Below are 27,322 nucleotides of genomic sequence, written 5' to 3'. Positions count from 1 at the left end.
TGTGATGACACCACCACAGTGCCAAAGGGACATCGAAGTTCATTGCATTTGTTTCACCAACCCTTGCAATCCTAACACAGTCTTGTTCTTGGACTGTGTTCTGGTCAGGGATTCAAGTCAAACCCCCGACTTTTGTTTCCAGAATAAATCACCACTACCAGGAATCTTACTACTTCCTTAAGTAAGTTTATTGCCTCACTGGTTCAAATCTACTTTCCTGCAATCCCACCCCACCTATCCTGGCCTGGTCTCAGGAGCAATACAAAACAGGGCTAATCCTTTTTCCACATGACGGCCCTCAAAATATTTGAAGACTGTATCAAATCTCCTCTATGTTTTCCCCTTCCAGAGTGAACGGCCTCAGCTCCAGCCGGACATGCTCTCCAGAGAGAAGAATGTCTGCCAAGAGGCCCTTGAGTTTATTGACTAAGGAGAAGAGCTTTAGTGTTGCCCACGCCTGGACTCAAGACTTAGTCCCACATTTCCCAGCTGTCTGACCTTGGCTAAGTCACTGTTTGGACTTTAGTTTCTTCCTTTGGATAAGTTACATAAAACAGGTCCCAACTCACGGGGCCACGAACTCTGCCACATCCCACCATTTAAAAAAAAAATTAAAATTGTATTTTAGAGATTAGCAAGCTTTTATTTTTTAAGATTTATTTATTTATTTATACAAGCACTGGGTACAGTCAGAAGCATGGGAGGGTGAGAGAATTCACCAGAGCCAAAGCAGGGAGCAGAGCAGGCAGAAGGACCGAAGTACACTGCTGAGGGGAGCAGCGGACAGCAGGGGAGGTCTGCGTGCCATATGGGACTCTCACTCTGTGGCTGAGGATTGAACCGGCGCTGCAGAGGCTGAGGGCAGCTTCACAACCCAGCGCTCAACTGCTGCGCCACCGGGGAGGCCCTAAAATTGTATTTTAGGACTGATGAATATAACAAAGGCAGGGTTGTATTTATTTTTTCTTCTGATTTTAAAAGGATTAAATCATGTTGGGTCTTAGGTACTGTGCCTTCTAGAACAGAAGGATAGGTTCTGGTTGCTTGAAGAGTGAGAAAAAGGAACAATAAGCCAAATATGTCAAGTGCATTTTGTAACTTAATAAATGAAGATCAAAAATGAAAAAGGGCTGTGCAGAGAACAGAGTGTGACACTGGAGGACAACCCCCTACCTCCCTATCTCTTTATCAGCACTGGTTGGAATTCACAGACTGAGCTGCTTCTGAATGAAAGGAACATAGCCTCCGGCTGGCCCTCCTGTTATCACCTTGCCTGCAAGAGCCTGGCAAGAGGTTTTGTTCAAAAGATACACATTCTAGGACATTTATTTTGAAAAGAGGTGTCTTATTCTGCTTAGGCAAACAATAAAATACCACAGACTTGGGGACAGGGAAGGGGTGGGGGGACTTATAAACAAAAGAAACATTTCTCATAGTTCTGGAATCCAACAGCAAGGCATCAGCCTGGTCAGGTTTGCAGCCAGTGGTTCTTTCCTATGTCCTCATCTGGTGCAAGGGCTCAAGGAAGGTCCTCAGGTGGCTTTTATAAGAACACTAACCTCATTCATCATGACCTGATCAGCTCCCAAAGGCCCCTCCTCCTGACACCATCACCTTGGATGTTAGGATTTCAAAATAGGAATTTAGGGAAGGTAGGTAAAAGCATTCAACCAAGCCAAGAGGAAATATACATCTAGAGGCAAGTGTATGAAGAATTCTGGAAGGACAGACAAGAGAGTTGTAATAGCAATTGTCTTCTGGAAAGGACTGGGAAGATGTGAATGGACACAGAAGTGGGAGAAAGACTTATCGGACATCCTTGGTGGCCTAGGGGTTAAGTCTCAGCGCTATTACAGCTATGGCCTGAGTTCAATCTCCGGCCAGGGAGGTTACCCACATATCGTGCAACAGACCTCTCCTGCCTTGCCCTTTGCTTCCCCCAGCAGTGTATTTTGGTAGATCTGTCTGTTCTGCTCCTTTCTCTGTCACTGGTGAGTCCTCTCACCACCCTCCACCCCGCACCTCTGGCATACACCCCAGTTCTTCTACACATAAATAAATAAATAAAAGACTTAACTTATAGTTTTGGTGTTTGAACCATGATGATATGGTATTGCTTTTAAAAATCTGAGTATTTTTATTTTGAAAAACTTAAGAATGATTCCTTAATATTTGAAAGTTTTATTTCTTCTTGAACTTATATTTCCTTTCTTCACCAAAAGATTCCTTTCCTAATAAAATATACTTGAAAGGTTTTAAAAATTAATCATCTGATCATTAATCATCTATAACAAAAATGTTTTATTTTTAAGATTTATTTTATTTATTTATTTTTTTAAAAGATTTATTCATTTATTTATACAAGCACTGGGTACAGTCAGAAGGGCGGGAGGGTGAGAGAATTCACCAGAGCCAGAGAGGAGAGCAGAGCAGGCAGAAGGACCGAAGTACACTGCTGAGGGGAGAGTGGGAGCGGCAGGAGAGGTCTGCGTGCCATGTGGGACCCTCGCCCGGCAGCCAGGGATCGAACCGGTGCTGCAGAGGCTGTGGGCAGCTGTGCAACCCAGCGCTCAACCGCTGTGCCACCGGGGAGGCCCTTAAGATTTATTTTTATTTATGTAAATAAGAACTGGGGTGTAGGCCAGAGGTGTGGGGGGTGAGAGTATTCACCAGAGACAGGGTGGGGAGCAGAACAGGCAGATGCACTGAAATACTCTCCTGAGGGGAGCAGTGGGCGGTGAGACAGGAGAGGTCTGCTGGGCCATGTGGGTCAGCTCCCTGGCTGGGATTGAACTCATGCGCCAGTGGCTGGTGAAAGCTTGACAGTGGTGACTTTAACCCCTGCACTACCAGGGAGCCCCAATATATGCTTTTTTTTTTTTAAAAAAAAAAAAGGATAGATTGTTCTCAATGAAGACGCAAAGCTACTAAATGCAATGCTTGCCCCAACATTGCGTGAAAGTGAAAAATTGGATCAGATTTGGAGAGTAAAACTCAGCTGGCTATGCTTGCTAGCTGCAAGGAAATAGCCCTTCTCCCAAGGACACTGGGCAGCTGCAAAGTGACTTCCTTCTTTGAGTGACCACTGAGAAACTGTAAAAATGAGAGACAGTCATGAATCTTGCATTTGGAAATCATATCCATGCAAGTGAAATGTCTGCCTCTTGCCTGGGAGATCTAAGTCACTTGGAGACAGACAAGCTGCAGGATGTACAGCCCAAGCTCAAAGGGAAGGCCTTCTGAACCATCCATATGGAGCTAACTTGGCACTTTCAGGGACTAGTCCCTCGGTCCACTTTGCTGTCCTGGCTGATAATAACCCCTTTACTCATGGCTCTGTTGTGCTTTGGCCATATCAAAGCCCTGCTTCCTTTCAATTTCACCCTAACTCAACACTTCCCTAAATCCTGTAAGAACCTGATGCTTTCCTTTGTTTGGGAAAGTACCTTAGAGCTCAGAGTGAGCTTTTCCCTATTATAATGAGTAAATGAGTCTGGCTTTGTTGGAGGATGGTTTGCCCCTGGTGGCATTTTCTGATTGGTCTAGAGCAATCAGGCTCCTTGAACATACTTTTTAAAAAAAGGACAGCTTGGAGACATTTAAATGTGAATTGCATTGTAGATGACTATAGGGCATTTTGCCAGATAAGAAAGTGGTATGGAGGTCATGTAAGGGAATACCATCTTTTTTTTAGTGGCGCTTATTGAAAGGTTGAGGGCAAAGTGTCATGAAACCTAATGACCTTGAAATATTTATTTTAAAAAGTAAATACCTTCTAGATACATAAAGATGAAGCAGATATGCAAAATGGTCATAAGGAGGTTGTGAGCACCAGTGCTTAATTTACAGTTTGCACTTTTCCTTATATTTGACAATGTTTACAAGAAAAAGTTAAACAAAGGGAACACACAAAATCCCTGCCCTTCACATCGTCCTGGCATGACCTTCATGCCAGAAGCCCCTGGAAGGTCACTGGGCTCACTGGCTGGCCTTGCTGTCCTGAAAGAGACCTTGCCCTGTCAACTTCCTTGTCAACTTCTTAAACATTCTCATTGATTTTCTCATTGATCAGCAGAGGGATCTGGCAGCAGGAAAGGGAAGTGGCTCCTGGGTTGATGAGAGGAGAGACCCCTGGGTGTAAGGAATCAGTGAGGGGTCTCAATGGGTAGGCAACAACATGGAAACTCAAGTGGGATTGCAGGGAGGAGACAGAACCTTCCTGGCATTCTCATCTGGGTGATTCACTCAACTCATAGTCTCCCAGTTTGCTGAGGTTGGAGGCACAGATGTCGTATGTTCGTCACCAGTATTTTAGTTTGCAGTCAGCTAGTTGGGTGGGTTTGCTCCAGGACCTGCAGCTTCTGGGTCTAAAGGTGGTACTTGAACCTCAGGTGGGTGGAAGAGGCATGGAGAGAAAGTGAAGGGAAGGGGCTTTGAGGCTATGATTGAAAAATATCAGGAGGCGTAGGGGTCCGGAGCAGGGCAGGGCCTGGTCCCTGCTGTGGCCCTTGGACCAGTTATCTCCTCCCTTGAGCCTGTGCTTTCTACTTCATAGGCTTCTTGGTTTCATCTGTTGTTTCTCTTGAGGAGAAAAATCTTTGTTTTGTTCACTGCCGTGTGTACAGTGCCTAATGCACTGTCTGCACCTGGTAGGCCCCAAGACATGACTTAATTTTATTTATTTTCTGTCTTAAAATTTCATATATGGTATAAATTTTATAGAACAAATGACAGCAACCTTAAGCGCCCTCCTCAATGAATTTTAAAATGTGTGTGTATAAAAACTGTGCAAGTGGGCCTCCCCTGTTAGTGCAGGCGGTTGAGCGCTGCGCTGTGAGGCTGTCCGCAGCCTCTGCAGCGCCGTTTCAGTCTTGGCCAGCCAGGAGGGTCCCACATGGCACAGCAGACCTCTCTTGTCTTGCCTGCTGCTCCCCTCAGCAGTGTATTTCGTCAGTCTGCCTGTTCTGTTATCCGCTCTGTCTCTGGTGAATCCTCTTGCCCTCCCGAGCCTCTGGCCTGTACCCCAGTTCTTGTATAAATAAACAAATCTTTAAAAATAAATAAATAAATAAAAACTGTGCAACTACCACCAGCTCAAGACTATTTCCAGCTGCCTCCGGCCTCTCTTGTACCCCTTCCTAATCAACGGCCCCCACATATAACCATTATTCTGACTCAGATCAACACCTATTAGTGTTGCCTGTTCTTGAACTTCACAGAAATGGGATCAAGAGAAATATATTCTTGGGCTTCCCAGGTGGTGCAAGGAGTTAAGCACTGCACTGTGAAGCAGTCCACAGTCTCTGCAGCACAAGTTTGATCCCCAGCCAGCCAGGGGCCTACCCACATGGCGCAGCAGACCTCTCCTGACTCACCCGCTGCGCTGCTCCCCTCAGTAGTGTGTTTCAGTCAGTCTGCCTGTTTTGTTCCCCACTCTGTCTCTGGTGAATCCTCTCACCCCCCTACACCTCTGGCCTGTACCCCAAAACTTGTATGCATAAATAAATAAATCTTAGAAAAAAACTAAGGTTTTGTTAAGTTTAATAAAAATTTGTTAAATGCCTGGACTCATTTAAACTAAAAATTACTGGGCCTCTGTGGTGGCTCAAGGGTTAAAGTCAGCACTATCAAGCTATCAGCAGCCACAGCAGCACAAGCTTGATCCCCAGCCGGCCAGGGGCTACCCACATGGTGCGGCAGAACTCTCCTGTCTCCCTGCTGCTCCCCTCAGCAGTGTGTTTCAGTCAGTCTGCCTGTTCTGCTCCCCGCTCTGTCTCTGGTGGGTCCTCTCACCCCTTGCATCTCTGGCCTGTACCCCAGCTCTTGTATGAATAAATAAATCTTAAAAAAAAAGAAAAAAATATTCTTTTGTATGATACACTGTGAGATTCACCGTGTGTGTGTGTGTGTGTGTGTGTGTGTGTGTGTGTGAGGTGGGGGGTGAGGAGCGCTCGAGGACGCCCCTCAGGTGTGGGGCTCACGCCCCCAGGCTCTGGGGGGGGCTCGGGACCTGCCACTTCCCGGGGATGCTGTGGCCTGGGCGGCTCAGGCCGTCGCGCTGTCACCTCAGGATTCGACAACCGCCCTCAGGGGCGGCGCGCGGACCCCGGCCGCTTCCGGGGCCGGCGCCGAGGGGTGGCGCGGAGGCCCGCGGCGGCCGCCCAGCTCCCCCGGGCCCACGCGGAGCGCCGAGGTGTGCGGGGCGGGGCGGGGCGGGGCGGGGCGGGGCCGCCCGCCCGTGACGCGCCCGCCAGCCAGGCGGCGTCGCGGCCCCGCTCCTCTCGCCGCCCGCCTCGCCGCCCGCTCCCGCCGCCGGGCCCGTCCGCCCGCCGCCCCGTGCCCGCCGGTGCCCGCCAAGCCCGCGCCGGCCGCATGGCGCTCCGGGGCTTCTGCAGCGCCGATGGCTCCGACCCCCTCTGGGTACGTGCTGGCGGCCGCCCGGGCCGCGCGGGGCGCCGGGGGGCGGCGGGAGGGACGAGGCGGCGGCGGGCCGGCCGGGCCCGCCTCCCGGACCCCGCGGCCCACCCGGGGCGCCGCGCCCGCCTCGGCCGCCGGCCGGGGGCCGCTCCCCGCCGCGCCGCGCCGGGCCCCTGGCGGGCGGCCGGCGGGGAAACTTGAGCGACTCGGCTCCCGAGAAGCCGGGAGGGGTGCAAGTGCCAGGCCCCGGGGGTGGGTTGGAGAGGTGAGGGGCCAGTGCCTGGGGGGGACACTGAAAACAGGGGCCCCTCCCGCTTCGGGGTGACCGCTCCCGTGACTACGACGGGGGCGCCCGAGATGAGGCTGTGACAGGGTGGTCCTCACCCTGCCCTGTATCAGGGCCAGGGGAGCAGGTGGTCCTTCTGCTGAAGTCCGGCCATCTCCTTTGTGGGTTGGGGTCCCCTCCTTTTACAGAGGACACCCCATTACCTAAAGGGCTGAGTGGGGAGGAATTGAGCGGGGCTTGACCTCTGCCCATTAGTTTTGCATCCACATTGCTCTTCCGTGGTGATATGTTTTTGTCGTATTTTACTTTCTTTCTACCTGATTTCTGTGGGGAGAATTTGGGGGGAGGGGAGGAATTTGAGAAGTTTGAGGTGCAGGCTGGAAAGAAGGTAGGGCTGCTCACCCCTGCTTTGTCTCTTCCCTGACCCTGGGGTCGGATTTGGGGTGCCTGGAGGATGCCCGGGGCCCTGGTACCTGTGGGTGTGCCATTTCACCCTGTAAAGTGAGTTTTTTCTCTATGGGGGGCCCCCTCTGGGTTTTACGGTGCAAGTTTCTTCTGAATGTTCTTTGCTGAGCCTGGCTGGGTCTCTTTAATCCCCGTCTTTTGAGCCTTAGCTTCCTTCTAATGCGATTTGCCCCTTTGTTGGAGGAGGGCACTTCAGTGTCACCCTGTGTTGCTTATTGGTGAACACAATAGGCAAATCTGGACACGATCATTTTTCTGCTTTTGTTTAGGACTTGGGAGAGAGAGAGGGAAACACCCTTGGCTCTTAGAACCTGGTGATTAGCATCCAAAAATACCTTGCCCTGTTTCCTTGTAGGCTGCATTTGGAGCTTTGTAAAGGCTTCCTTGAAACCCATGGAAAGGTTTTATTTTGGGGGGCCTGGGGGAGGATCTCATTTGGGAGCTCCTTGGCATATCTCACATTTTCAAGCCAGTGGGGCCAGAGATTTTAATTTTACTCCATGGCTGAAAGTAGTACCCATGCTTTGCAGTCAGGGCCTGGGAGCCACGGGAGAACGGACCTTTTGCAAAGCAGGGCTCTACCTAGCAGAGAGGATAACCTGGGGTCCCTGTCCCCCATGCTGAGTGTAAGATGACTTCTGCAAGGATCCAGACTGGGAGCTCATCTAGTGTTGCTGTGAATTCTGGAGTATTTCCTTGTTTGTTTTCTTCTCCTCAATTACAGAGAGGAAAACATTGGCAGTCATAAAATAGATCCTGCATCAGGATGAATTTATTGATGGCAGCTGGCAGTTGGTGGCTAGTGGAGTTCTTCAAAGTTGAATGTGTTTTTGGGGTGGGGGGTGGTGTTCATTTAGCTGACAAAGCACATCCAGGAAAGTCATTTGTATTTTTTCTCCTTCCAAGAACTTTTTGCTACAGAAATTGCCAGGTGGTTGGGTTCTGCTTAGCATTCCCTCTTCCCCCAATCTTGGGTCTTGACGATTTTCCCCTGTCCCTCCCTTTGGATTCCTGGGCTTGCCCAGTGCCCCAGATTTATGGGGGTGGCCTGGAACCAGATTTTGAGAGCGGGTAGCTTGGGCATGAGAATTTCCAGAGGGCAGGGAAAAAATCAGCCTTTATAAGATGGCAGGGAATGTCTGTTTTCTGGGGCATCAGGCTCAAGGCTGGGAGAGACTGGTTTCTCAGCTAGTTAGATACTCTGTGACCCTGGGCCAGCCACTTTACAAACTCTCTGTCTCAGTTTCTTCATCTGTGAAATGGGGCCTGGGCCCCCAGAGCCCCAACCTCTGCTGGTTGTCATGAAGAGTAAGTGGGTCACCTGTGGAAGTGGCTCAGCTGGTGTCCTGCACGGAGTTAACCAGTAATTATTATTTCCGAAGATGAAGTTGTATGTTTCAAGTTGGTTCTCCTTCCTTTGGTCCACTCTTCTGTTGCTGGGGATGCCCACCGCAGCTGGCTCACTCCCCTGACGGTGGTCTTGTGCTTAGTCAAGGTGACTAGCCCACGTGAGACTTACTAGAACTCCTTTCTGGGCCACTGGCTGCCTCTGAACTGCAGGAAGTGCCCAGAAAATCCAGAACTGGAAAGTGACCCATGCGGGCTTCCGCTGACTTACTGCCTTTGCTTGGGCAAATGCTCCAGGATGAAAAAAGGGGAACTTTGGAATCTAAATGGAAATAGGCTGAATTCCCCAACACTTAGCTTGAGGCAGGAAGTCACAGTGGAGTGGGGGTTTGGGGGAGCAGGTATTTGGGGGAGACTCACGAAGGCCCATGTTCCCCGCCTCCCAGCTGGACCTGCTTCCAAATGTGGTGGTGGGAGGGGTGTGGATGAAAAATGTCTTTCCATTTGTGGGCTCAACTATTTGGAACTGGTATCTTCACCTGGATGTCCCGTGGGCCTCTCCAGTGCACTGTGTCTCCAAAGACTAGAAACTTCCCTCTTGTTCTATATCTGATCTGTCAGCAAATTCTGATGTCTCTTCTTCAAAATGTTTCCCAGTCTGCCTACTTCTCACACTCCCCAGCCTGAGTCATGATGGATATACCCTATCCCTATCCTTGACCCCTCCAGTCTACTTTCAACAGCTGGAGGTCCCCCTGAGACAGGTCAGATCCTGCCCCTATTCTGCTGAAAACCGTCCCTCAGAGGTCAGCATCTGACCCTATTGCTTCTCTACCCTCTTCCATTTCTCACTCCAGGCCAGCCATGCTGGCTACCAGACTGCCTCAGGGCCTTTGCACTTGCTGGTTACTCTGCCTGAAATACTCCTTCACCTTCACTTCCTTGTTCAGATGTCTACTAAGCAACCTTCCCTTGACTCCCTGCCGCTTCCTTGTATGCCCAATTCTTCCCTGCTACCCCATCTACCCCATGGCTACGCTACTGCCACCTAATATACAAATATTTTATTTATTTTGTTTATGCTTTATAACTTTCCACCAAAAGGTAAACTCCATGGGGTCTTGGGTTTTTGTTTGTTTTCATGGCTGTGATCCCAGCACCTAGACCAGTGCCTGAGACCTGATAGATACTCAGTAAATATTTGTTGAATGAATGAATGACATGAAGCCCTGAATGGCTATTGTGCAGGGCTGACGCTTATCTCCAGAGATTGCTAAGGTCGAGATTGTCACTCACCTGTCTGGGTAGACAGTCTTTTAGCTTCTGCATTTAGTTGCTTGTATTTTATCTTGCAAGGGTCAGAACTGGGTCCCACTCATTTCTCTTTTTGCAAGCCCCAGTGCCTCTCTTGCACACAATAGGCTCAATCAACATTTGGATTTGAGTGTCTGCGATACAAACAAGTTACAGACTGGAGGGGGTTAGACCCAGCCTATCACTTTGCTGGTTTGTCTTTTTTTTTTTTTTTTAACTGATGAATTGCTGTAACAGCTATTGTGTACTGACTGGGAGATTTCACAGAAAAATCTGGATTTCTGACTTCTGAAAAATCAGAAACTCTGAAAGCACAGGACCTGCATTTGTATATGGCAGTGATTGACTGCTGCTGCCTCCTCTAGAACATGTCTGTTTATTCCAGTTTGCCACGGTTCCAGAAGGCTTATTGTACCTTCCTTATTGTACCTTCAATTCCAAGGCCAAATGTCTGCTGCCTTTTTTTATTGTGCGTTTTCAGCTGGCCCACTCCCCTCATTGATAAAGCCCACCCAGCCCCTGTGTGCGTTTGGATTGGCATCTCCTGCTTTGAAACCCAGCCTTTTGGTGAAATGATTGGGAGTGGTTGGAATTGCCAACAGAGACCCTGGCTCCTATAAGATCCCGTTGGCAGGAGGAGTTGGAGAAGCTAATCATTTGCATGTGAGCTCCAGATTTTCATAGTGGGATAAAGGGGCGCTTTTATTATCAGATCGTAATGGTCAGTAAAACTCTAGCCTACAAAAAAATGTTCCTGAACATTTGGCAAAAAGAATTATCAAGTGCTAATGAAGTGGATTAGTATAATGACAAGGACTTAAATGTCCTGAGACTTCCCCCCGAGTGGGGCCAAAACTGGGCTAGTGTCTGCCCTGGTGGAAGCCTGGGCTGGGCATTTACCTCCTGAAGGCTAAGGATTGGCGGGGAGGGGGACTTTGAGAGAGTCAGTGTTGGGGGGGGGTGTTGGGTGCTCACCTGTCTCAACCTTGGCATATTTGGGACCAGCTACTTCTTTTGTGGAGGCTGATGTGTCAGGAGGATGCTTACTTATTAGCAAGCATCCCTGGTCGCTACCCACTAGCAGCGGTAGCACAATTCTTGTTGTGACAACAGAGATGTCTCCAAGATATTATCAGATGTCCCCTGGGTGGCGAAGTCACAAAGCCCTCAGTGTGGAGGAATCTGGGGAAGAAATTTTCGACAAGACATTCACCCTCATCCCCTGTGTGTGTTTAGGCTGTTGAACTGGTGTCATTGGCTTATTCGGGTCGCCTTGGAGAAACTTAATGAAACGGAAAGAGACATTAAACCCCCATTAGCTGGAGAAGGAACGCAGTGGTTTCCATGCTGGTTTCTGCACTTGCTGTGACTGCTGTGTTTTCCTCCCCTGATCTGCTCTGGTTGGAGCCTGTGCGGCCACGGCTGGGTGAAGATGCCTTTCTTCAGAGCTTCACTTTGAAGTTCTTTGCCTTCATTTTAAACTGCCCCAGGATAGACCAACAATTACAAAGTGGAGATTCGACTAAGTGTCCCTTTGGTTTAATTGTGGGAGTCATCTCCTGGGAGAAGCTGGAAACTGGGAGTGGTGATGGGGAGCCCTGGGGAGAGTGACTCCTGGCCAGCACCCTGTACCCTCAGGCAGTAATTGAGTTTTTATGAGTTTTTTCCTTCCCTCTCTGTGAACTTTCTCTCTGAGAAAGTCAGTTTACCTTTCTCATAAAAGTTAGCTACTTAGGTAACTTGGTGGGGGTGGGGGGAGGCTTCTTCCTTGGAGAGCAGTATCAAATGCCTAAGTTCCTGGCGTGGTCTTTTAAAATACTGGATTTGTTCTTTTATTCCTACAACTATTTTGGGCTCATTCATTCATTCATTCAGCCTTTTGTTATTAATTAGCTGAATTGGCGCCATTCTTAACATAGGGAATACAGCCTTCAACAGGACAAATGAAGCTCCTATTGTCAGGGTGCTTTCACTAGGGTGACAAAGTGATTTTGCATAGTGGTAAGTGGCACAAAGGCATACACTGGAAGAAGTGGGTTGGGCTGGAAGGGATGATAGAGGGGTGTCTTCTTGGAGGAGGTGACATTTGACCTGTGACCTGCAAATCAATGCGATCTGGCCAGGCAAGGATCTGGGGGAAGGAAGTCCCAGATGAAGGGAAGAATGTGCAAAGGCCCTGGGGTGCCTTGAGTAGAGCTTCCCAGAATATCACAGAATTTAACTCAAAGGAACTGTAAAGCCCTTCTCATAAAGCCTGGAGCTTTATGCAAAAAAAAAAAAAGAAAGTAACAGGGTGGTCCCCAGGAAAGGGGGAGGTTTCAGGTTTCCTGCCCCACCCAAGGGAGGGTGGAGCTGAGCAGGGAGAAAAGAAGCTGCAGAGGAGACTGAGAAAGGAAGGAAGGATGGAGAGCCAGAAGGAGACCTGGAGGAGGCACATGGAGCCGAGAGACACGTGAAGAAACTGCGCTTGCCTTTTGGTCGTGGGCAGATGTGGGTGAGACCCATGGGGAGGTGACAGTGGCGGTTTTTGTCTTGATTTTGATTTTGCTCTTTTCCTCCCAGACTTGTCTGGTTGTTTCTGATCCTTTTCTGTGGGAAGATGCTTTAGACTTGTGGCAGGCTTTGGGGCCTTGCTCTGGGCCAATCCTGTTTGGGTGGACTTTTACCCATGAGGGGACGGGTAACTGTGGGTGCTTGATTTAGAAACTAGATTCTTTGCCTTTCCTGTATTGTTCACTAATTGTATTAAAGTTTCTGCCTGTTAAAGTCTTACATGGTTTGTGTTGATGCGGCGGATGGCAGAACCTATTTAGAGCAGGCAGGTTTGTAGGGCCTGGGGTGCCCCTCTCCCTGCCCTGTAACAAAAAGAACGCCAAAAAACAAAACACATAAAAATGGCATGTGGTAATAATAAGGACCTGGAGATTCCAAGGAGGAAGCTTAGCTCAGCTTGGCTGAGAAATGGGACATTATTTGCCCTCTGATAGGGCATGGACCTTCTGATCCTTCAGAGTTAAAATGAGGCTATGAGGCTCAGGTGTTTCTTTTTTTTTTAAAGATTTATTTATTTATTTATTTATACATACATACATACATACATACATACAAACATACAAGCACTGGGTACAGTCAGAAGTGTGGGAGGGTGAGAGAATCCACCAGAGCCAGAGCGGGGAACAGAACAGGCAGACTGACGAAATACACTGCTGAGGGGAGCAGCGGGCCTGGCAGGAGAGGTCTGCACGCTATGTGGGACCCAGTGCTCAACCGCTGTGCCACCAGGGAGGCCCGAGGTTCAGGTTTTTAAAATGAAGTTTGTATTATGAGTCTGATTGTTTCAGAATCTGTAATCGAAACCCTTTAGGATCAAACCAAGTTGGGGCTCCACTCCACAGGCGCTTCATGACCTGTTAAGATGGTGCAAGGCTTTCTTGTGTGATTAAGATGACTTTCTGTTGATCAGTAGGAAACTTTTAATTTAAAACGAAATGTTATTGAATCAACCTGGCTGAGGTCTTGGGGGCCTTTGGATTGTGCTGTTACGTTCAGAAAGGTGAACAGTCTAGGAGAATATAAAGGGAAAGTAAAAGTTTGAGTACTTTCCCTCCCTGCCCCCTGTGCCCAGAAGTAGCCCTTGATGATAGTTTCTGGCTGTCCTTCTAGAAAAATTTCAAGTGTATGCAAATAGTCTGTAGGGGTGAGAGTGTGTGGGTTGCATCATTTTTTCCTCCCCACTTAGGTTCATATTCTACATAATGTTGTTACGTGTGCCCTTTACTTAAAAACAACGTGATATTTCTCATATTGATGTTGATTTTTCTGTCCAATTTAAGACTGCAAAGTGGAAGGAAAAAAGGAAATAACTTTTTTTTTTTTTTTTTTAACCACACATTCTTCTGTGATTGGTCTGGGCTATATGTTTACCAAGTCCCCTCCTGGTGGCTGTTGGGGTGGGTTCTGGGTTTGGGGCATGATAAACTGAGCTGCCAAGGACATTCCTGGACCTGCATCTTGGCACTTGCATGCAAATAGATGTAAATGACTCAGCATAATAAATTCCCCAAGAGAAACTGCTCTGTAGAGGGGGAGGTGGTCCATTTTTAAATATGATAGTTCTCATTGCCACGTGGCTGCTGTAGTTTATGCTCCCAGGAATGGGCCCACAGCATTAATTAAGCACCTGCTGTATGCTTGGCATTTGAGAGCAAGTGGAGAATGGAGACCAGTTTTGTCTTGCTTCTGGGTCAGAGTTTGCCCTGTTGAGTTTAACCATATGGGGTGGGGGGCGTTGGGAAGGAGTGGAGGGAGAGAGGGGTTTGGTTTAGAAACTGCTTGGTTTTGTTACAGTTTTTAAAAGATATGTTTGCATTTTAAACATTCTTGACTTTTCTGCTATTTAAAAGTTATTTTGCATTAACAGTTTATACATCTAAGTTTTACTTATAATCCCACCATGCTAACTGACTTCAATTGCTATACATCAGCTTTCAAGTTTAAATAGCTTTCTGATGACTGAAGTGACAAAACAAATAACATAGAGATGTTTAAATAGATATTTAAATGAAGTGTTAACATGCTACTCTCTGAAACTAACCAACAACCAAGCTATTCTTCCAGCCCTTTCTCTGTAATCATAGAAACAGTTATAAACATTTATAATGTGCTAAAAGTAAAATGGGTTCTGTTATCATCACTCTTTTTTTTTTTAACTTAACGTATAAGACATGCCAATACCTCAGATGTCACTAATCCTTTATGCAGTTGCAGATTTGCTAGAATTAACTCCGCCATCTTCCTATGCATAACTCTGCTTGAATTCACTCTCCATTTCTTTTCCTGTATACGGTGGTGTTCTTGTAAACATCTGTGCACATAGGTCAGAAAGATACACATTGCAGGCCCTCCCCTGGAGGCGCAGCGGTTGAGCCCTGGGCTGTGAAGCTGCCCGCAGCCCCGGCCACCGGCGAGGGTCCCACATGGCGCGCAGACCTCTCCTGTCGCACTTGCTGCTCCCCTCAGTAGTGTATTTCGGTCCATCTGCCTCTTCTGTTCCCTGCTCTGGCTCTGGTGAATTCTCTCACCCTCCCGCGCTTCTGACTGTACCCAGTGCTTGTATGATTAAATAAATAAATCTTTTTTTTTTTTTTAAAGAAAGATACACATTGCAGTTTTTTAAAAAAGATTTTTTATTTATGTATGCATACAAGAACTGGGGTGTAGGCCAGAGGTGGGGGGTGGTGGTGGTGAGAGGATTCACAAGAGACAGAGTGGGGAGCAGAACAGGCAGATGGATTGAAATACACCGCTGAGGGGAGCAGCAGGGTTGACAGGAGAGGTCTGCTGCGCCATGTGGGATTCTCAACGGCCAGCCGGGATAGAACCCAAGCTTCAGAGGCTGCGGACAGCTTCACAGTTCGGCACTTAACCGCCTGGGCCACCAGGGAGGCCTTTGCAAATATTTTTTCATTGGCTGTTGTTTATTAAGCCACCAGCATGCGATGCACTTAGAGAGTGGATGCCATTTCTACCCTACATTTTTCATTGCCAGAATTTTCCCACATTCCTACTTACTTTTTGTAATTATACCTTTAGGTGTCCGAGCAGTAGTCCCCCAAATGGGTGGACTGTAATTTTCATAATTACTATCTGTGGTTTGATATTTGGGTTACTGCTTCTGTCCCCCTTCTTTTTTTTCTTTGAAAGAAAACGCTGGGATCTCATCCGGATGAGCTGAGCTGAGCGCAGTCCAGCTGTTTCCTTAGAACATATTTCAGGAGTGCACATCAGAACATTTGAAAGGTTTTGCTCTAACTTTGGTCTTCTTTGTTTTCCTCAAAATGATTGGCAGAAGTCAGTGTTCTAGCGGGGTGTGAGGATACCCATTTTTATTGTCGTTGGACTTATTATTATGAGCGGATGATGGGTGTGTGGTAATGACAGTCTCTCCTCTCCCCAGTCTGCTTTATAAGCCTGGAGACTTGGGATCCAGAGGAAGGTTGGGGTTGCTGGTGCTGGGGAGGGTGACTGACAGTTATAATTTGGTTAGATTACCTGGGGGCCTGTTGATAATGCTTCTTCCTCAAGGTCATTCCCTTAGTGGGGTCTCCAGTCCCATCAGAATCTGTGAATCTCTCTCCCAGGCTGCTGGGATCCTGCCTGGCCCACTTGCAACCTAGTGGGGAGGGGTTGGAGCAGAGTCTCACTCCCGTGGGTGACCCTCTGTACTTAAAGGGGCCATAGGTGGGGGATGAACATTGTGCATGGAAGGCTTGGGGATGCTTGAACCAGGACCAGGTGCAGCTCTAAAGAAAGCCAGGTACGTGGCTGGCTGAGGTCCAGAGGCCAGGTTCGAGAATCTGAGTTGAAAAATCATCCCTATCAGCTCTGGGGGGAATTGGACCAGTTATTTAACTTTCGGGAGCCTCAGTTTCTTCCTCAGTACAGCGGGACTCACTACATGCTGTGTATATTATGGTGTTGGTTGTGGGGAAGAAAAGGTAGGATGTCCGGACACTAGCGTGGTTATGGAGGGGAGACTGGGTGGGTAAGGGATAGCAGGATGGTCGAGGGCAGTGGAGGGGGGATTTTGGGTGTGGCGATTCTCTTCTGGAGGGTCATTTCCTGGCTACCTCTGGGCCTGTGCAGCCCCTGGCAGAACCAGCACAGACCCAAAGAATCCCGACACCGGCTTCATTCGCCCAGTTGTTACAGGGTGTCTGTCGGGTGCCTGCGTCTGGGGGAGGCTTGCTGGGGTGTCACTGTCAGCCCTGAAATCGGGCCGAGTGTGGGAAGATCCATTCTGCAGTTTTCTTTGTAGCTTAGTATTAGGACAACTGGCTTAAGGACCTACTTCTACGACCTGTGAGTGGAGGTGGGTGATGGCAGCGCCGAGAGCTGCTGCCATTTATGTATTTGGGAGCCCCAGGTTACTGTTCCTATAAACACAGCAGTGATGCATTATGTCCAGGGCCGGTCCCTTCCTCTTACTCTCTGATATTAACAGCTACAGTATAAAGGAAAACAGTACAGGAGTGAGGTTAGGCAACCGTGAAAATCTGTCATCACTACACTTTTCTAGAGACAGTCTCCTCCTGGCAGGTTGGTGCTTGAATTTGCAACTGCTTTGCTGCACACAACCTAAATCTACAGTGCATTTTAAAAAGCAAGAACGGGATCCAATGTAAACACAGTCTGTATTGGGGTTCCACTGACTAGTGCATCTTGGACATGACCCATTTTAAGTGTCTGGTATTTACTTGATGAAATGGCACTATCAACCTAATGAAATTTGCTCGTAATTGTTCCCTCTGGAGGCAGTTGGTCCTCGCCTTGTTTTGCAGCCTCTGTGTCTGGGATGCTGCTGGGGAGACGTGGAGCCAGGGTTAGTGGGTGGGCCAGCAGACGTTCACCCGCCCAGATCAGAATTCAGGGTCAGTGCTCCGGGCTCTTGGGTTCTTCTGGGGCAGAGCACTTATCCTGGGCCTGACCCCATTGGGGGTCTCCTAGCAAACCCTGGCTCAGGGAGGCTGGGAAAGGGTTTCAGGCCTAGTGACTGGGGGGCAGCCAGAGAGATGGGAATTGGGAAAGTCTTTGGAGCATGCCAGCCATTGTCTCCCACTGCTTCTTAATACTTATCTTTAAATCAGTTCACTTTCTTTTAAGCCGCAATAAGTTTCTCCCCAAAGGAAGTTTCTTTCGCAGCCCACCTGGCTCATTCAGCAACTTCACTGTCGCAGCTGGGGCGGGGACCACTTCGGTTTCTCTGCCTTCCCTTAGTCTGTATGACCATGGGGTAAAGCTGTCTGCTGTATCGGACTGTAAACGTCCCGTTATCCTTGTTTGTCGTGATCTTTCAGATTTGGCATCCTTCTGCCTGGCCGTGAGCAGAAAGGCTTTGGTTCCCTCAATTTTGCAAGGCGTGCTGACGGGGTGTAGGAGACTGCACATCGCTGACCCAGAAACTGTCCCCAATGCTTGTTTTTTTTTTTTTTTTAAAGGTTTATTTTTATTTTTGCATACAAGAGCTGCGGTGTAGGCCAGAGGGGTGTGTGTGTGTGTGTGTGTGTGTGTGTGTGTGTGAGTGAGAGAGGATTCGCCAGAGACAGAGTGGGGAGCAGAACAGGCAGACTGATGAAATACACTGCGGAGGGGAGCAGCGGGGACACAAGAGAGGTCTGCTGTGCCATGTGGGTCAGTTCCTTGGCCGGGATTCGAACTCATGCCGCAGTGGCTGGCTATCGCTTCAGAGTGCTGAGACTTTAACCCCTGTGCCATCAGGGAGCGCCCTCCCCCATCGCTTTGAAACACGTAGGAAGTCACAGGTTGGCCCTGTTCATAAATACGTCATCGCTAGCCTGCAAAAACAGGAGATTCTGCAAACTACCTAGGTCAGTTGTTCTCACCCATAGCAGGCATTTGTCAGCATCTGGAAATGTTTTTAGTTGTCATAACTGGAGGGCGGATGCTGCTGCCTCTAGTGGGTAGAGGCCTGCGGTGTTGCTAACATACGTTCTGCAGTGCACAGGAAAAGCCCCCCTGATGGCTTTTTAGGGCCCAGATATCAGTCGTGGGGATGCTGAGAACCACCGCACAGATGCCAGCCCCCCCCCCCCCCCCCACATTTCAGGTGATGCTGTGACTTGTTAGAAACATCACCCTTTTTCCCTGTGATTCTGTTTTCTATGTGGCAGCGGCACTCACATCTAGCTGCTTGTTGGTTTTCGAGCCTGTTCTTAGAGATAATAATATCAGGTCTCCGATGAAGCTGTGAAGTAGTTTAATATGACCATGAATTCAAGACACATCTGCTCCTCAGCCCCTTACAGAGAAGGGGAAGTGGTGGTTGAACTAGTAACCTTTTGCCAGGAACATGCTTTCCAAGTGTATGTTTGGGAAGAAGACTACTTGTGGAGAGAAGGTCTGTTTGGGCCTTATAGACTCCGTGTCCTCTTGATGCTTTCAAAAGGCTTGGACTTTGTTGAGTAGGAGATTTTATTGCCTCCTCTCTGCCTGGGTTTGGCAAAAACAACCTGGACTAGGCCAGGGCCTGGGGAAGAAACTGTGGAGACAGGCAGGCAGCTGGCAGGTGGAGATGATGATGGAATCAGGCTTTGCCCGAGCTGGCATGGTCAGGTAGCTTGACAATTACACGCACCCCCCATTAAAGTTAATTGAAGTGTTATGGCGCAGAAGAGGGACGGGGGCGGCTGTTACTTAGCTAAGAAGTAAGGCCATTTTTTTTTTGTTTTCTTTTTGATTCTGGAAGCATAGAAAAAAGCCTGTTGCCTTCCCTTCACAGTACAGTTGGGTTAGAAAAGAGGCCTGCAGCGGTGACAGGCACCCCAGTTTCGGAGACCTTATGATATGAAAACTTGGCCGGTAAGATTGTAGGATGTGCTGTGAAATCAAAGATAGCAAATGTTGAAGAAACCCAGGACTTAGAATGGATGCAGTGTAATAGCATCCTCATCTTCCTTTGCTCCATCCCTTCTTCCCTCTTCTGTGTGTTAATCCTTTTATTGTGTAGGTCCCATGCCAAGTGCTGGGGACGTAAACAGGGTGAGTGAAAGGCACAAGGCAGCCTCCGTCCTTCCCTGTCTCACGTGAAACCTGTCTCCAGATCTTGTCCTATTTCGTGCCTGCTGTGTGACCTTGGACAAGTGACTCGACCTCTCTGTGCCTCCATTTTTCTCATGTGCAAAATGGGGATAATGGTAGTGCCCAGTAGTGTGTCGTAGAGTCGTACTATTTAGTGAGTCACTGTGCGGTTAAGTGCCTGTCCTCTCGCGTCAGGGCTGCAAGTGTAACGTCGTTGCTCGATGGCAGTCCCCACTCTGGTCCAAAGTGAAACTGGAGGACTCAGGAGGAAACTGAACCAGAACAAGCACTGGACAGCAGCCTATTTAGCCTTGGTTAACTTCTGCTCACCTGAGTAACATGATTCCCTTGGCCCGGGTCAGGAGACCTTTTTACTCTGTGCCTGTTTCCTCATCTGGAAAAAGGAGAATAGTCATAGTCCTCGCTCCTGCTACGTTTGTTTAAGGGGTTGGGTCAGTTGAGACTTGTAAGGTGCTGAGAACTGTGCCTGGGGCTAGTTATGGATTTGCTATAATATCTGCACCTCTCTAGAAAGAAACTTTAAGGTGCATTTGTTCCTGTGGTTTGGAATCCTCCCCTGACCCTCACTCGAGTGTTAGGTGGTATCTTTGTACTAGCTCTTGGTCTGTTCTCACAGAGCATGTGAGCCTTGGGTGGCCAGTGCTGCCTCCTCCTTACCGATGACCTCTCTAGGGTTGGAGGGCCCCCCCTCCGCTGCTTTGGTGTGTGACAACTGGGTCATTTTTTTTTAAAAAGATTTATTTATTTATTTATTTATTTATTTGTTTGTTTATTTATTTATTTATTTATTTATTTATTTATACAAGCATTGGGTACAGTCAGAAGCGCGGGAGGGTGAGAGAATTCACCAGAGCCAGAGCGGGAAGCAGAGCAGGCAGAAGGACCGAAGTACACTCTGAGGGGAGCAGTGGGCGGCAGGAGGCCCACAACTGGGTCATTTTTAACAGGGTTCCCTCCTACCATTTGCCCAGCTCTTCCTTCCTGGAAACTTCTTGGCTTTTGCTATGCGTGACGCAGAATATGAAATTGCACTTTTTCTGGATGTTTGAGCTACTTCCTCTGAACCTGTGCCCTTAACTAGGATTATTGGGTCAAAGGCAGGGATGGAGTCTGGCTTTTTCTGTGTATTTCTGGGTTGCTCTGCAGGTGGCTTTCTTCACCACACTTTCATTTGTTGAACAAATATTTAATGTTGAACAAATATAAATTTAACAAATATTTAATTTAATTTCCTTCACCATGCAGGTGAAGGAAGAGAATATTCTGCTTTGGGTGGGGATGAGGGGCCCTACAGGGCAGGAGGGGAAAGGAGACACTTAGAAATCAGGGAAGGAGCTGATAGTGTAGACTTACAGAGCCTCCTGAGCACCAGGGATTGTTCTAGATGCTTTAAAGTGCTAGTGGTTGCAGCCTACCACCAACTATACCATAGCTGTAATAGAGCTGTGTGTATTCCTGTCTTGCTGATGGGGAAACAGGCAGTAGCAGGTGGCACGGGAGCCAGGCGGTCTGGCCCTATAAACATGTAGGTGCAGGAGGATAATGGTCCCAGTGAATAATGGGGTAGGGGGCATTTTTAGGCAGTTAGACCTCTCTCGCCCTGCTGGTGTTTGAGGCAGCACTAGAGGGATGAGAAGGACCTGGCCAGACCAAGGGCACTCAGGCCTGGGAAAGCCAGTGGGAGGCCAATGAATTTGAAGAACAGAGGGGAGCGGGGCGGGATCATGGCTGGACATGGTGGGGCGTGTTGTGGTGGTACAAGGGGCTAGTAGAATGTGAACTATAAAATAATAATAGCTAACACCCATAGGATCCTGGCATTCTACCACACACTTTCCAGAACAGCCCTGTGAGGTCAATAGACAATTATTCCTGTTTTATGGGTGGGGAAACCGAGGCCCAGAGAGATTATGTGACTTCCCCACGGCCAGGCAGCTTATTCGTAACAGTTTGGCCCAGTGTCTAGGCTCTCAACGGGGACACCATCCTGCCACCTCGATGGGTGTGGCCTGGCGGCTGCTGTTGAACCACAAGTGCCCCCCCAGGTCAATGGCATGATAGGACTCTGGGGTGGGCCCAAGTGACTTTTCCAATAGGCTGTAACATGACTTTGGTGAATCCTGGCACAAGAGAGATGAACGTCAGTCTCCCAGGGGACCTCAGCATTTTGGCACATGGCCCTGTGAGCTGTTGTTTTTACTCAGATGATGAGGACAGCAATAATAATCTGGTGGTAGCAGCAGCAGCAGCAGCAGCAAACTCAACCCCCAGCGTCTTCCACCCCCACCCCTAACTTTGAATGTGAATCTTCCCATGGGAGGCGGTGTTATTCTTTCCTTTGGCACAGAGGCAACTGAAAGCCAGAGAGGGCATTGACTTCCTCAGGGTCACACTGCCAGAAAGTGGCCTTCGTACCAAGGACTCAAACCCAGATTTGCTGTTTTGAAGCCCACTCTGGCCACCAGGGCGTGGTCCTACCCTCCGCACTGCCTGCTCCCTGCCCCTCTCCCTCATGGCGCTGTTGGCACTGTGGACACACAGAGTTTGGGCTTCGGTTGGGGCAGAGACCTTTGCGTAGGGAGATGAGGGGGCTGGCTGCCCCTGGGATGGAAGGCTACAGGGCCGGGTGCCTCTGCGGGGGTTTTTGAGGACACGTTGGCTTTCCCAGTTTCTCCTTCAAGAGAGGGAAGTGAGGATAACCCAGAAATATTCCCTCTCGGTTTCACAATTCCTCGGAGCCTTTGCAATTTGGGGGGATGCTGCCGTCACCTGGTGGGAACCGTAAGTGGAGCTTAGTTTTCCTCACTTAACTCGCTCAGGCCCTGGCTGGTCCTCCCAGCCCTGCTTGCCAGCCAGTCCCCTTCTGTCCCTTCGTCCCCCTTGTGCTTACACTCTGGGCCTGTCCTGTACTGTCTCCCATTCTCTTACCTCCGTGCCGCCGGCAGCTCTGGGTACCTTGGCCCACCTTAGACTTTACAGGCTTCTGGAAGCCTGCTTGACCCCCTAAGTGGTCACCAATACCCACCTGTTGTCACATGCGCACTTCTGTCCCTATTTCCTCGGACGCAGAACCTGTGCCCTGGGCTGGACTGGGCTGGCCTTTGTTGAAATCTCCTCCAGCCACTTTCAGGCTGTGCCACCTCAGGCTAAAGTTGCTTTACCTCTCTGTGCCTTACTTCCTTTACAAGATGGGAACAATAGCACCCACTTGAAAGGGGTGGGGTGAAGATGAAATAATCTCCTGTGTGGGCTTCACCTTCCCCAGGACCTGGGAAAGCAGCCGTTCTCGTCTCGCCTGTGTGGGGGAGAAAGCCGAGCCCCCCATCCTGTTTTATGAAGAAGCCCCTCCTGCTTCCCTGGATGCTTCCCGCCATTTACTCCGACCTCCTTACTGGCCTTTGTGCTCTCAGTCCCTGTCCCGCTCCTGCATGGAAGCCCAAGCATCTCAGGGGTGGGGCACAAACATGGATGCTGAGCCTGAGCGCCTGTTCCCAGGCTCAGCCTGTGGCTGGGCGGGTGCATCTCTCCCGAGTCACCTGGTGGCACGAGAGGGGCCAGATGGAGAAGCTGTTAAGACGGCTTTCAGCAGGGGCCGGACACCCCCAGCCCCACCAGGGGACCCTACATGTCTGAGACATTTCTGCTGTCACAACTTGGGGGAGAAGGTGCATCTGGTTGGGAGAGGACAGGATGGTGCCACGCACCCCACATGCACCGGGCATCCCAAGGTAGTGGTGCCCAGGGTTTGAATCTGGCTGTAAGAACTTAGCTGGGTGACCCCAGCTCTTCCACAGCCGATTCAGTTTGCTGAGTGAGAGCCCCTCGATTTTGGCGTCTGCCCTTCTTGCCATGGTGCTCACTGGCCCGGACCCCGCGACATGCTGGGTGCGAAACCCGGGGCCTTCACTGCCCTTGAGGAACTGACCGTGTGTGTGGGGTGTGGGGTGAGGCAAGGAGAAAAGTGTGTAAAACACTTAGCCTCAGATTGAGCCCTAAGAAATCGCTGACTGTCTATGGTTTTTGCCCTACTTCGGGGTTGGCAAACCTTTTCTGTAAGAAGCCAGGTGGTAAGAGTTTTAGGCTCTGTGGGCCAAGAGGCAAAATTGAGCAACTGCTCTTGACAAAAGGCACGTGGCCCTTTTTTCCCTATTTACATGTTATGTTCCTGGTTTGGTGCTGTACCAAAGCATGCAGCTGGTCAGATTCGACATTGGGGTCCTGGCTGGCCACCCTGACCTGTACAGATGACACTTCCTGTGGTTCGTCTTACTCATATGTATTATAGCTGATGTACTGCATACTGTATTGTATACTCCGTAACATGCAATACCAAATAAGAGAATGTCTAAATATAAGCAAATACAGAAAATCTGAAGAAATATCAAAGGACAGAACATAAGTGCCCTGTAGAAAATGTATCGAATGCCAGGAGGCGGTTCAGTGCGGGGACTGGACATGAGTGAGAAGGTGCGGGAGGGGTGGTTTTAGCTGAGGCCTGAGGGCAGTGAGGAGGAGAAGAGCTCCAGGTAGGGGGAACCCGACTATGCAAAGGCTTGAGGCATAGAGTGTGCAGGTACTGGTTGCTGAGGCTAGATCCTGGGGGAGTTTAGGCAGAGTGAGGGGGTCCAGGTTGCATTTGAGGCTATCCCCTGGGCTCCTGCTTGGAGGACAGGCTGGAGGACTGCAGGCCACTGGTTCGGAGATGGGGGTCGTTGCCCAGGAAACTCGAATATATACTTGACAGGTGTGGGATGAGTTGAATGAATCATACCTTCAGCAAGTGCTGTGTTACTTGCTTCTTTCATTATTTCAAATTAGTGAAAGGATTTTGTGTTTATCAAGGGTCAGGCTGGACAGTAGCCAGCAGTGTAAGTGTCCCAGCCAGCCCAGCGCGGCCAGCTCTTAGTGATCTGACTTCCGTGTTGAGACCAGCACTGTCCAGGGAAATGTTATACAGGCCACATGTGAAATTTTGCTTGTCTAGTAACCGTGTTTAAAAAATATAAAAGAGACAGCTGAATGATTTTAATAATATTTTATATAAGTAGGTATATGCCAGTGTGTTGTCATTTCATCTTATAATCAGTTTAAAAACTACAAATGTGCTCTTTTGCATCTTCCCCACAGGAAGCCTTAAACTGGTATGTTATAGCGCACAGCTGAGTTTGGGCTAGCTTCGTGTCGCGTGCTAGGAAGCCCCACAAGGCTGGTAGTTATGGTATTGGATGCTGCAGGTTTAGGTAGTTTCTGTTTGTTGATATTTAAAATCACATATATTGTAAATGGACATGTACTCCTTAATTTAGTGATTCCCCCCTCCAGCTTTATTTTTTTTAGATTTATTTATGTATACAAGAACTGGGGTACAGGCCAGAGGTGTGGTGGGGTGTGTGTGAGAGGATTCACCAGAGACAGTGTGGGGAACAGAACAGGTAGATCTACTGAAACACACTGCTGAGGGGAGCAGTGGGCAAGACAGGAGAGGTCTGCTGTGCCATGTGGGTAGCTCCCTGGGTGGGGATTGAACTCGTGCTGCAGAGACTGTGGAACACTTCATAGGTTGTGTCTTAACCCCTTGCACCACCAGGGAGGCCCACCCTCCAGGTTTATTGAAGAGATTATTCACTTACATATAAATTTAAGGTGTGCAATGTGATTTGACATAGGTACACATTGTGAAACCATTACTATAGTGAGGTTTGTTAACACCTCCATCTCCTCACATAATTATTTTATCATTAAAATTATTTTATCATTAAAATAATTATGGTGCATATGTGGTATCATTATTTTGGTGCATATTTTGGTGCATATTGAAGGTCTGCTCTCAGCGACTTTTAAGTATATGGTACAGTATTGGTAACCGCTGTCATCAGGCTGTATGTCATATCCCCAGAACTTGCTTATCTTGTAACTGGAAGTTTGGACCTTGGGACCGACATCTCTCCATTCCCCCAGCCCAAGGGACCACTGCTCTACTCTCTGTTTGAGTTTAGCTCTTTCATATTCCACATATAAGTGAGATCCTCTTTGTCTTTCTCTGACTTCAGTTACTTAGCCTAATGCCCTCAAGGTCCAGCCATGTTGTCACAAGAGGCAGAATATCCTTTTTCAAGGCTAAATGATATTCCATCCTATATCTTCACCATGTCTTTACTTTCATCCACCAATGGGCACTTAGGTTGTTTCTAGGTTGTGGCTACTGGGCATGATGTGGTGACCTCAGGGGGGCAGATATTTCTTCAAGACACATATTTTACTATCGTAGGATATATTTAGTTCTCTTTTAAAGATGAAATTCCTGCAAGGATAAGGGGGGGGGTCAGCATTTCTTGGTATATTTATGACTCATATGTGTCTCCAGGTTATCAGGCTTAACCTGACCTTCCTGCTTGTTTCCTGCCACAGAGAGGCTTGTAGACGATTAAGCAAAATCCCACTGGTCTCGGGTCAGGCTTCCCCATGTTTTCCTTAGCTTAAGGAGTAATTTTTAAGGGAGTTTGTTGTGTCGTTGTTTGGATTAGCAGAAGATAGGCAGCAGTCCAGGCAGCAGGCACTGGGGGTCTGGGCAGACACCTTTCCTTCTGCCCGTTCTGTGGGGGTGCCGCCCAGTGAGTGAGGACGAGGTCAACCTCTGCTGAAAACACTGAGATGCCGTCAGTGTACTTGGTGAACCTCTTGTGTAAGGAAAGGGACACATAGAAATGTGTAGTTGTATTTGCATGAAGATTCCAGAAGTTTACACCAGAAACTCACACAGTTTACACCAGAAACTTAGTCACAGATGTGGTTTTGTCATATTTGGTGAAGGGAGAGGGAGATGGAATAATGTTTTGCTGTTTGCCTTTACACGTGTGTGCGCGAGTGCACACACACACACACACAGAGTGTTGGTACCTTGAACTATGCAGGAGTTAGAGGCACCGTCAGTCAAAAGTCCTCATAAAACTTTTCACTCTCCACTTTTCACTCTACTTGTCCTCTATATTTATGAGGAATTGATTTTAGGATCTCCCCCACCCCATGGGTACCAAAATCTGTGGTTGCTCAAACCCCTTAGAGTGGACATCAGCTGTTGGTTGAATATGAGTGTAAAACCCATGAATAGAAAAAAGATCTTTGTAAAGTGGCCATGGGAAGTTCAAGGGCCAGTTAATACAGATACTTATGCACACACACGCGCACACACATGTACACACAGACAGCTGTGCTCAGTTCAAGGATGACCCCTGTCCCTCCTACTTGCTTCTGTGTCCCCAGGCATGTTCCTGTGCCTGGCACAGACCTGACCCTCTTGAGTCTCTAGGAGGTGACCAAATAGAGGATTTGGTGAAGCTCCAGAGTCTGATGAGAGGAGAGGCAGCTGGAGATGAATGCAGCGAAAGGATCAGGGCTCTATGGAGAATGCCAGGACACATGTGCTTTGTAGGGAACGGCCTGGCAAGGCATCCCAGGGTACTTGCTGGGAGTGCTGGGGTCTGGGCAGGTCAGAGCAGGCTGCCCACCACCGACACTTGATGTGTGTGACAGGCAGCTGTTTTCCTTTTGACGCTGGAAGTCCTGTTAAGACAGGAGTCTTTTTTTTTTTTTAAATATTTATTTATTTATGCATACAAGAACTGGGGTACAGGCCGGGGGTGGGGGGTGGTGAGATGATTCACCAGAGACAGAGTGGGGAACAGAATAGGCAGATGTATTGAAATACACTGCTTAGAGGAGCAGTGGGCGAGTCAGGAGAGGTCTGCTGTGCCATGAGGGTAGCTCCCTGCCCGGGGATTGAACTCGTGCTGCAGTGGCTGCGGACAGCTTCATAGGTTGCATCTTAACCCCTCGCGCCACCAGGGAGGCCAGGAGTCTTGGTTTTGCTCATAACTC

The 27,322-nt window shown here is 48.8% G+C and overlaps 1 protein-coding gene across 4 annotated transcripts in view; it reads left to right on the top strand.

The window, feature by feature from the left end:
* Window positions 1-6,372: 6,372 nt before the first annotated feature.
* The window catches only part of ABCC1 (ATP binding cassette subfamily C member 1 (ABCC1 blood group)), a gene marked incomplete at both ends in the record, with an annotated part of 103,022 nt that continues 82,072 nt past the window's right edge, over window positions 6,373-27,322 (top strand). For all 4 annotated transcript variants that reach the window (XM_084248919.1, XM_084248918.1, XM_084248917.1 and 1 more), the window contains one exon: window positions 6,373-6,420. In XM_084248919.1, coding sequence (XP_084105045.1) covers window positions 6,373-6,420 — 48 coding nt within the window. The remainder of the gene's footprint in view (window positions 6,421-27,322) is intronic.

This window comes from Talpa europaea (genome assembly GCF_964194135.1).
Source record: "Talpa europaea genome assembly, chromosome: 12".
In the NCBI taxonomy this organism is placed as follows: domain Eukaryota; kingdom Metazoa; phylum Chordata; class Mammalia; order Eulipotyphla; family Talpidae; genus Talpa; species Talpa europaea.
Note: the sequence above shows the minus strand (reverse complement) of the source record. Positions and strands in the feature narration are given on the sequence as shown.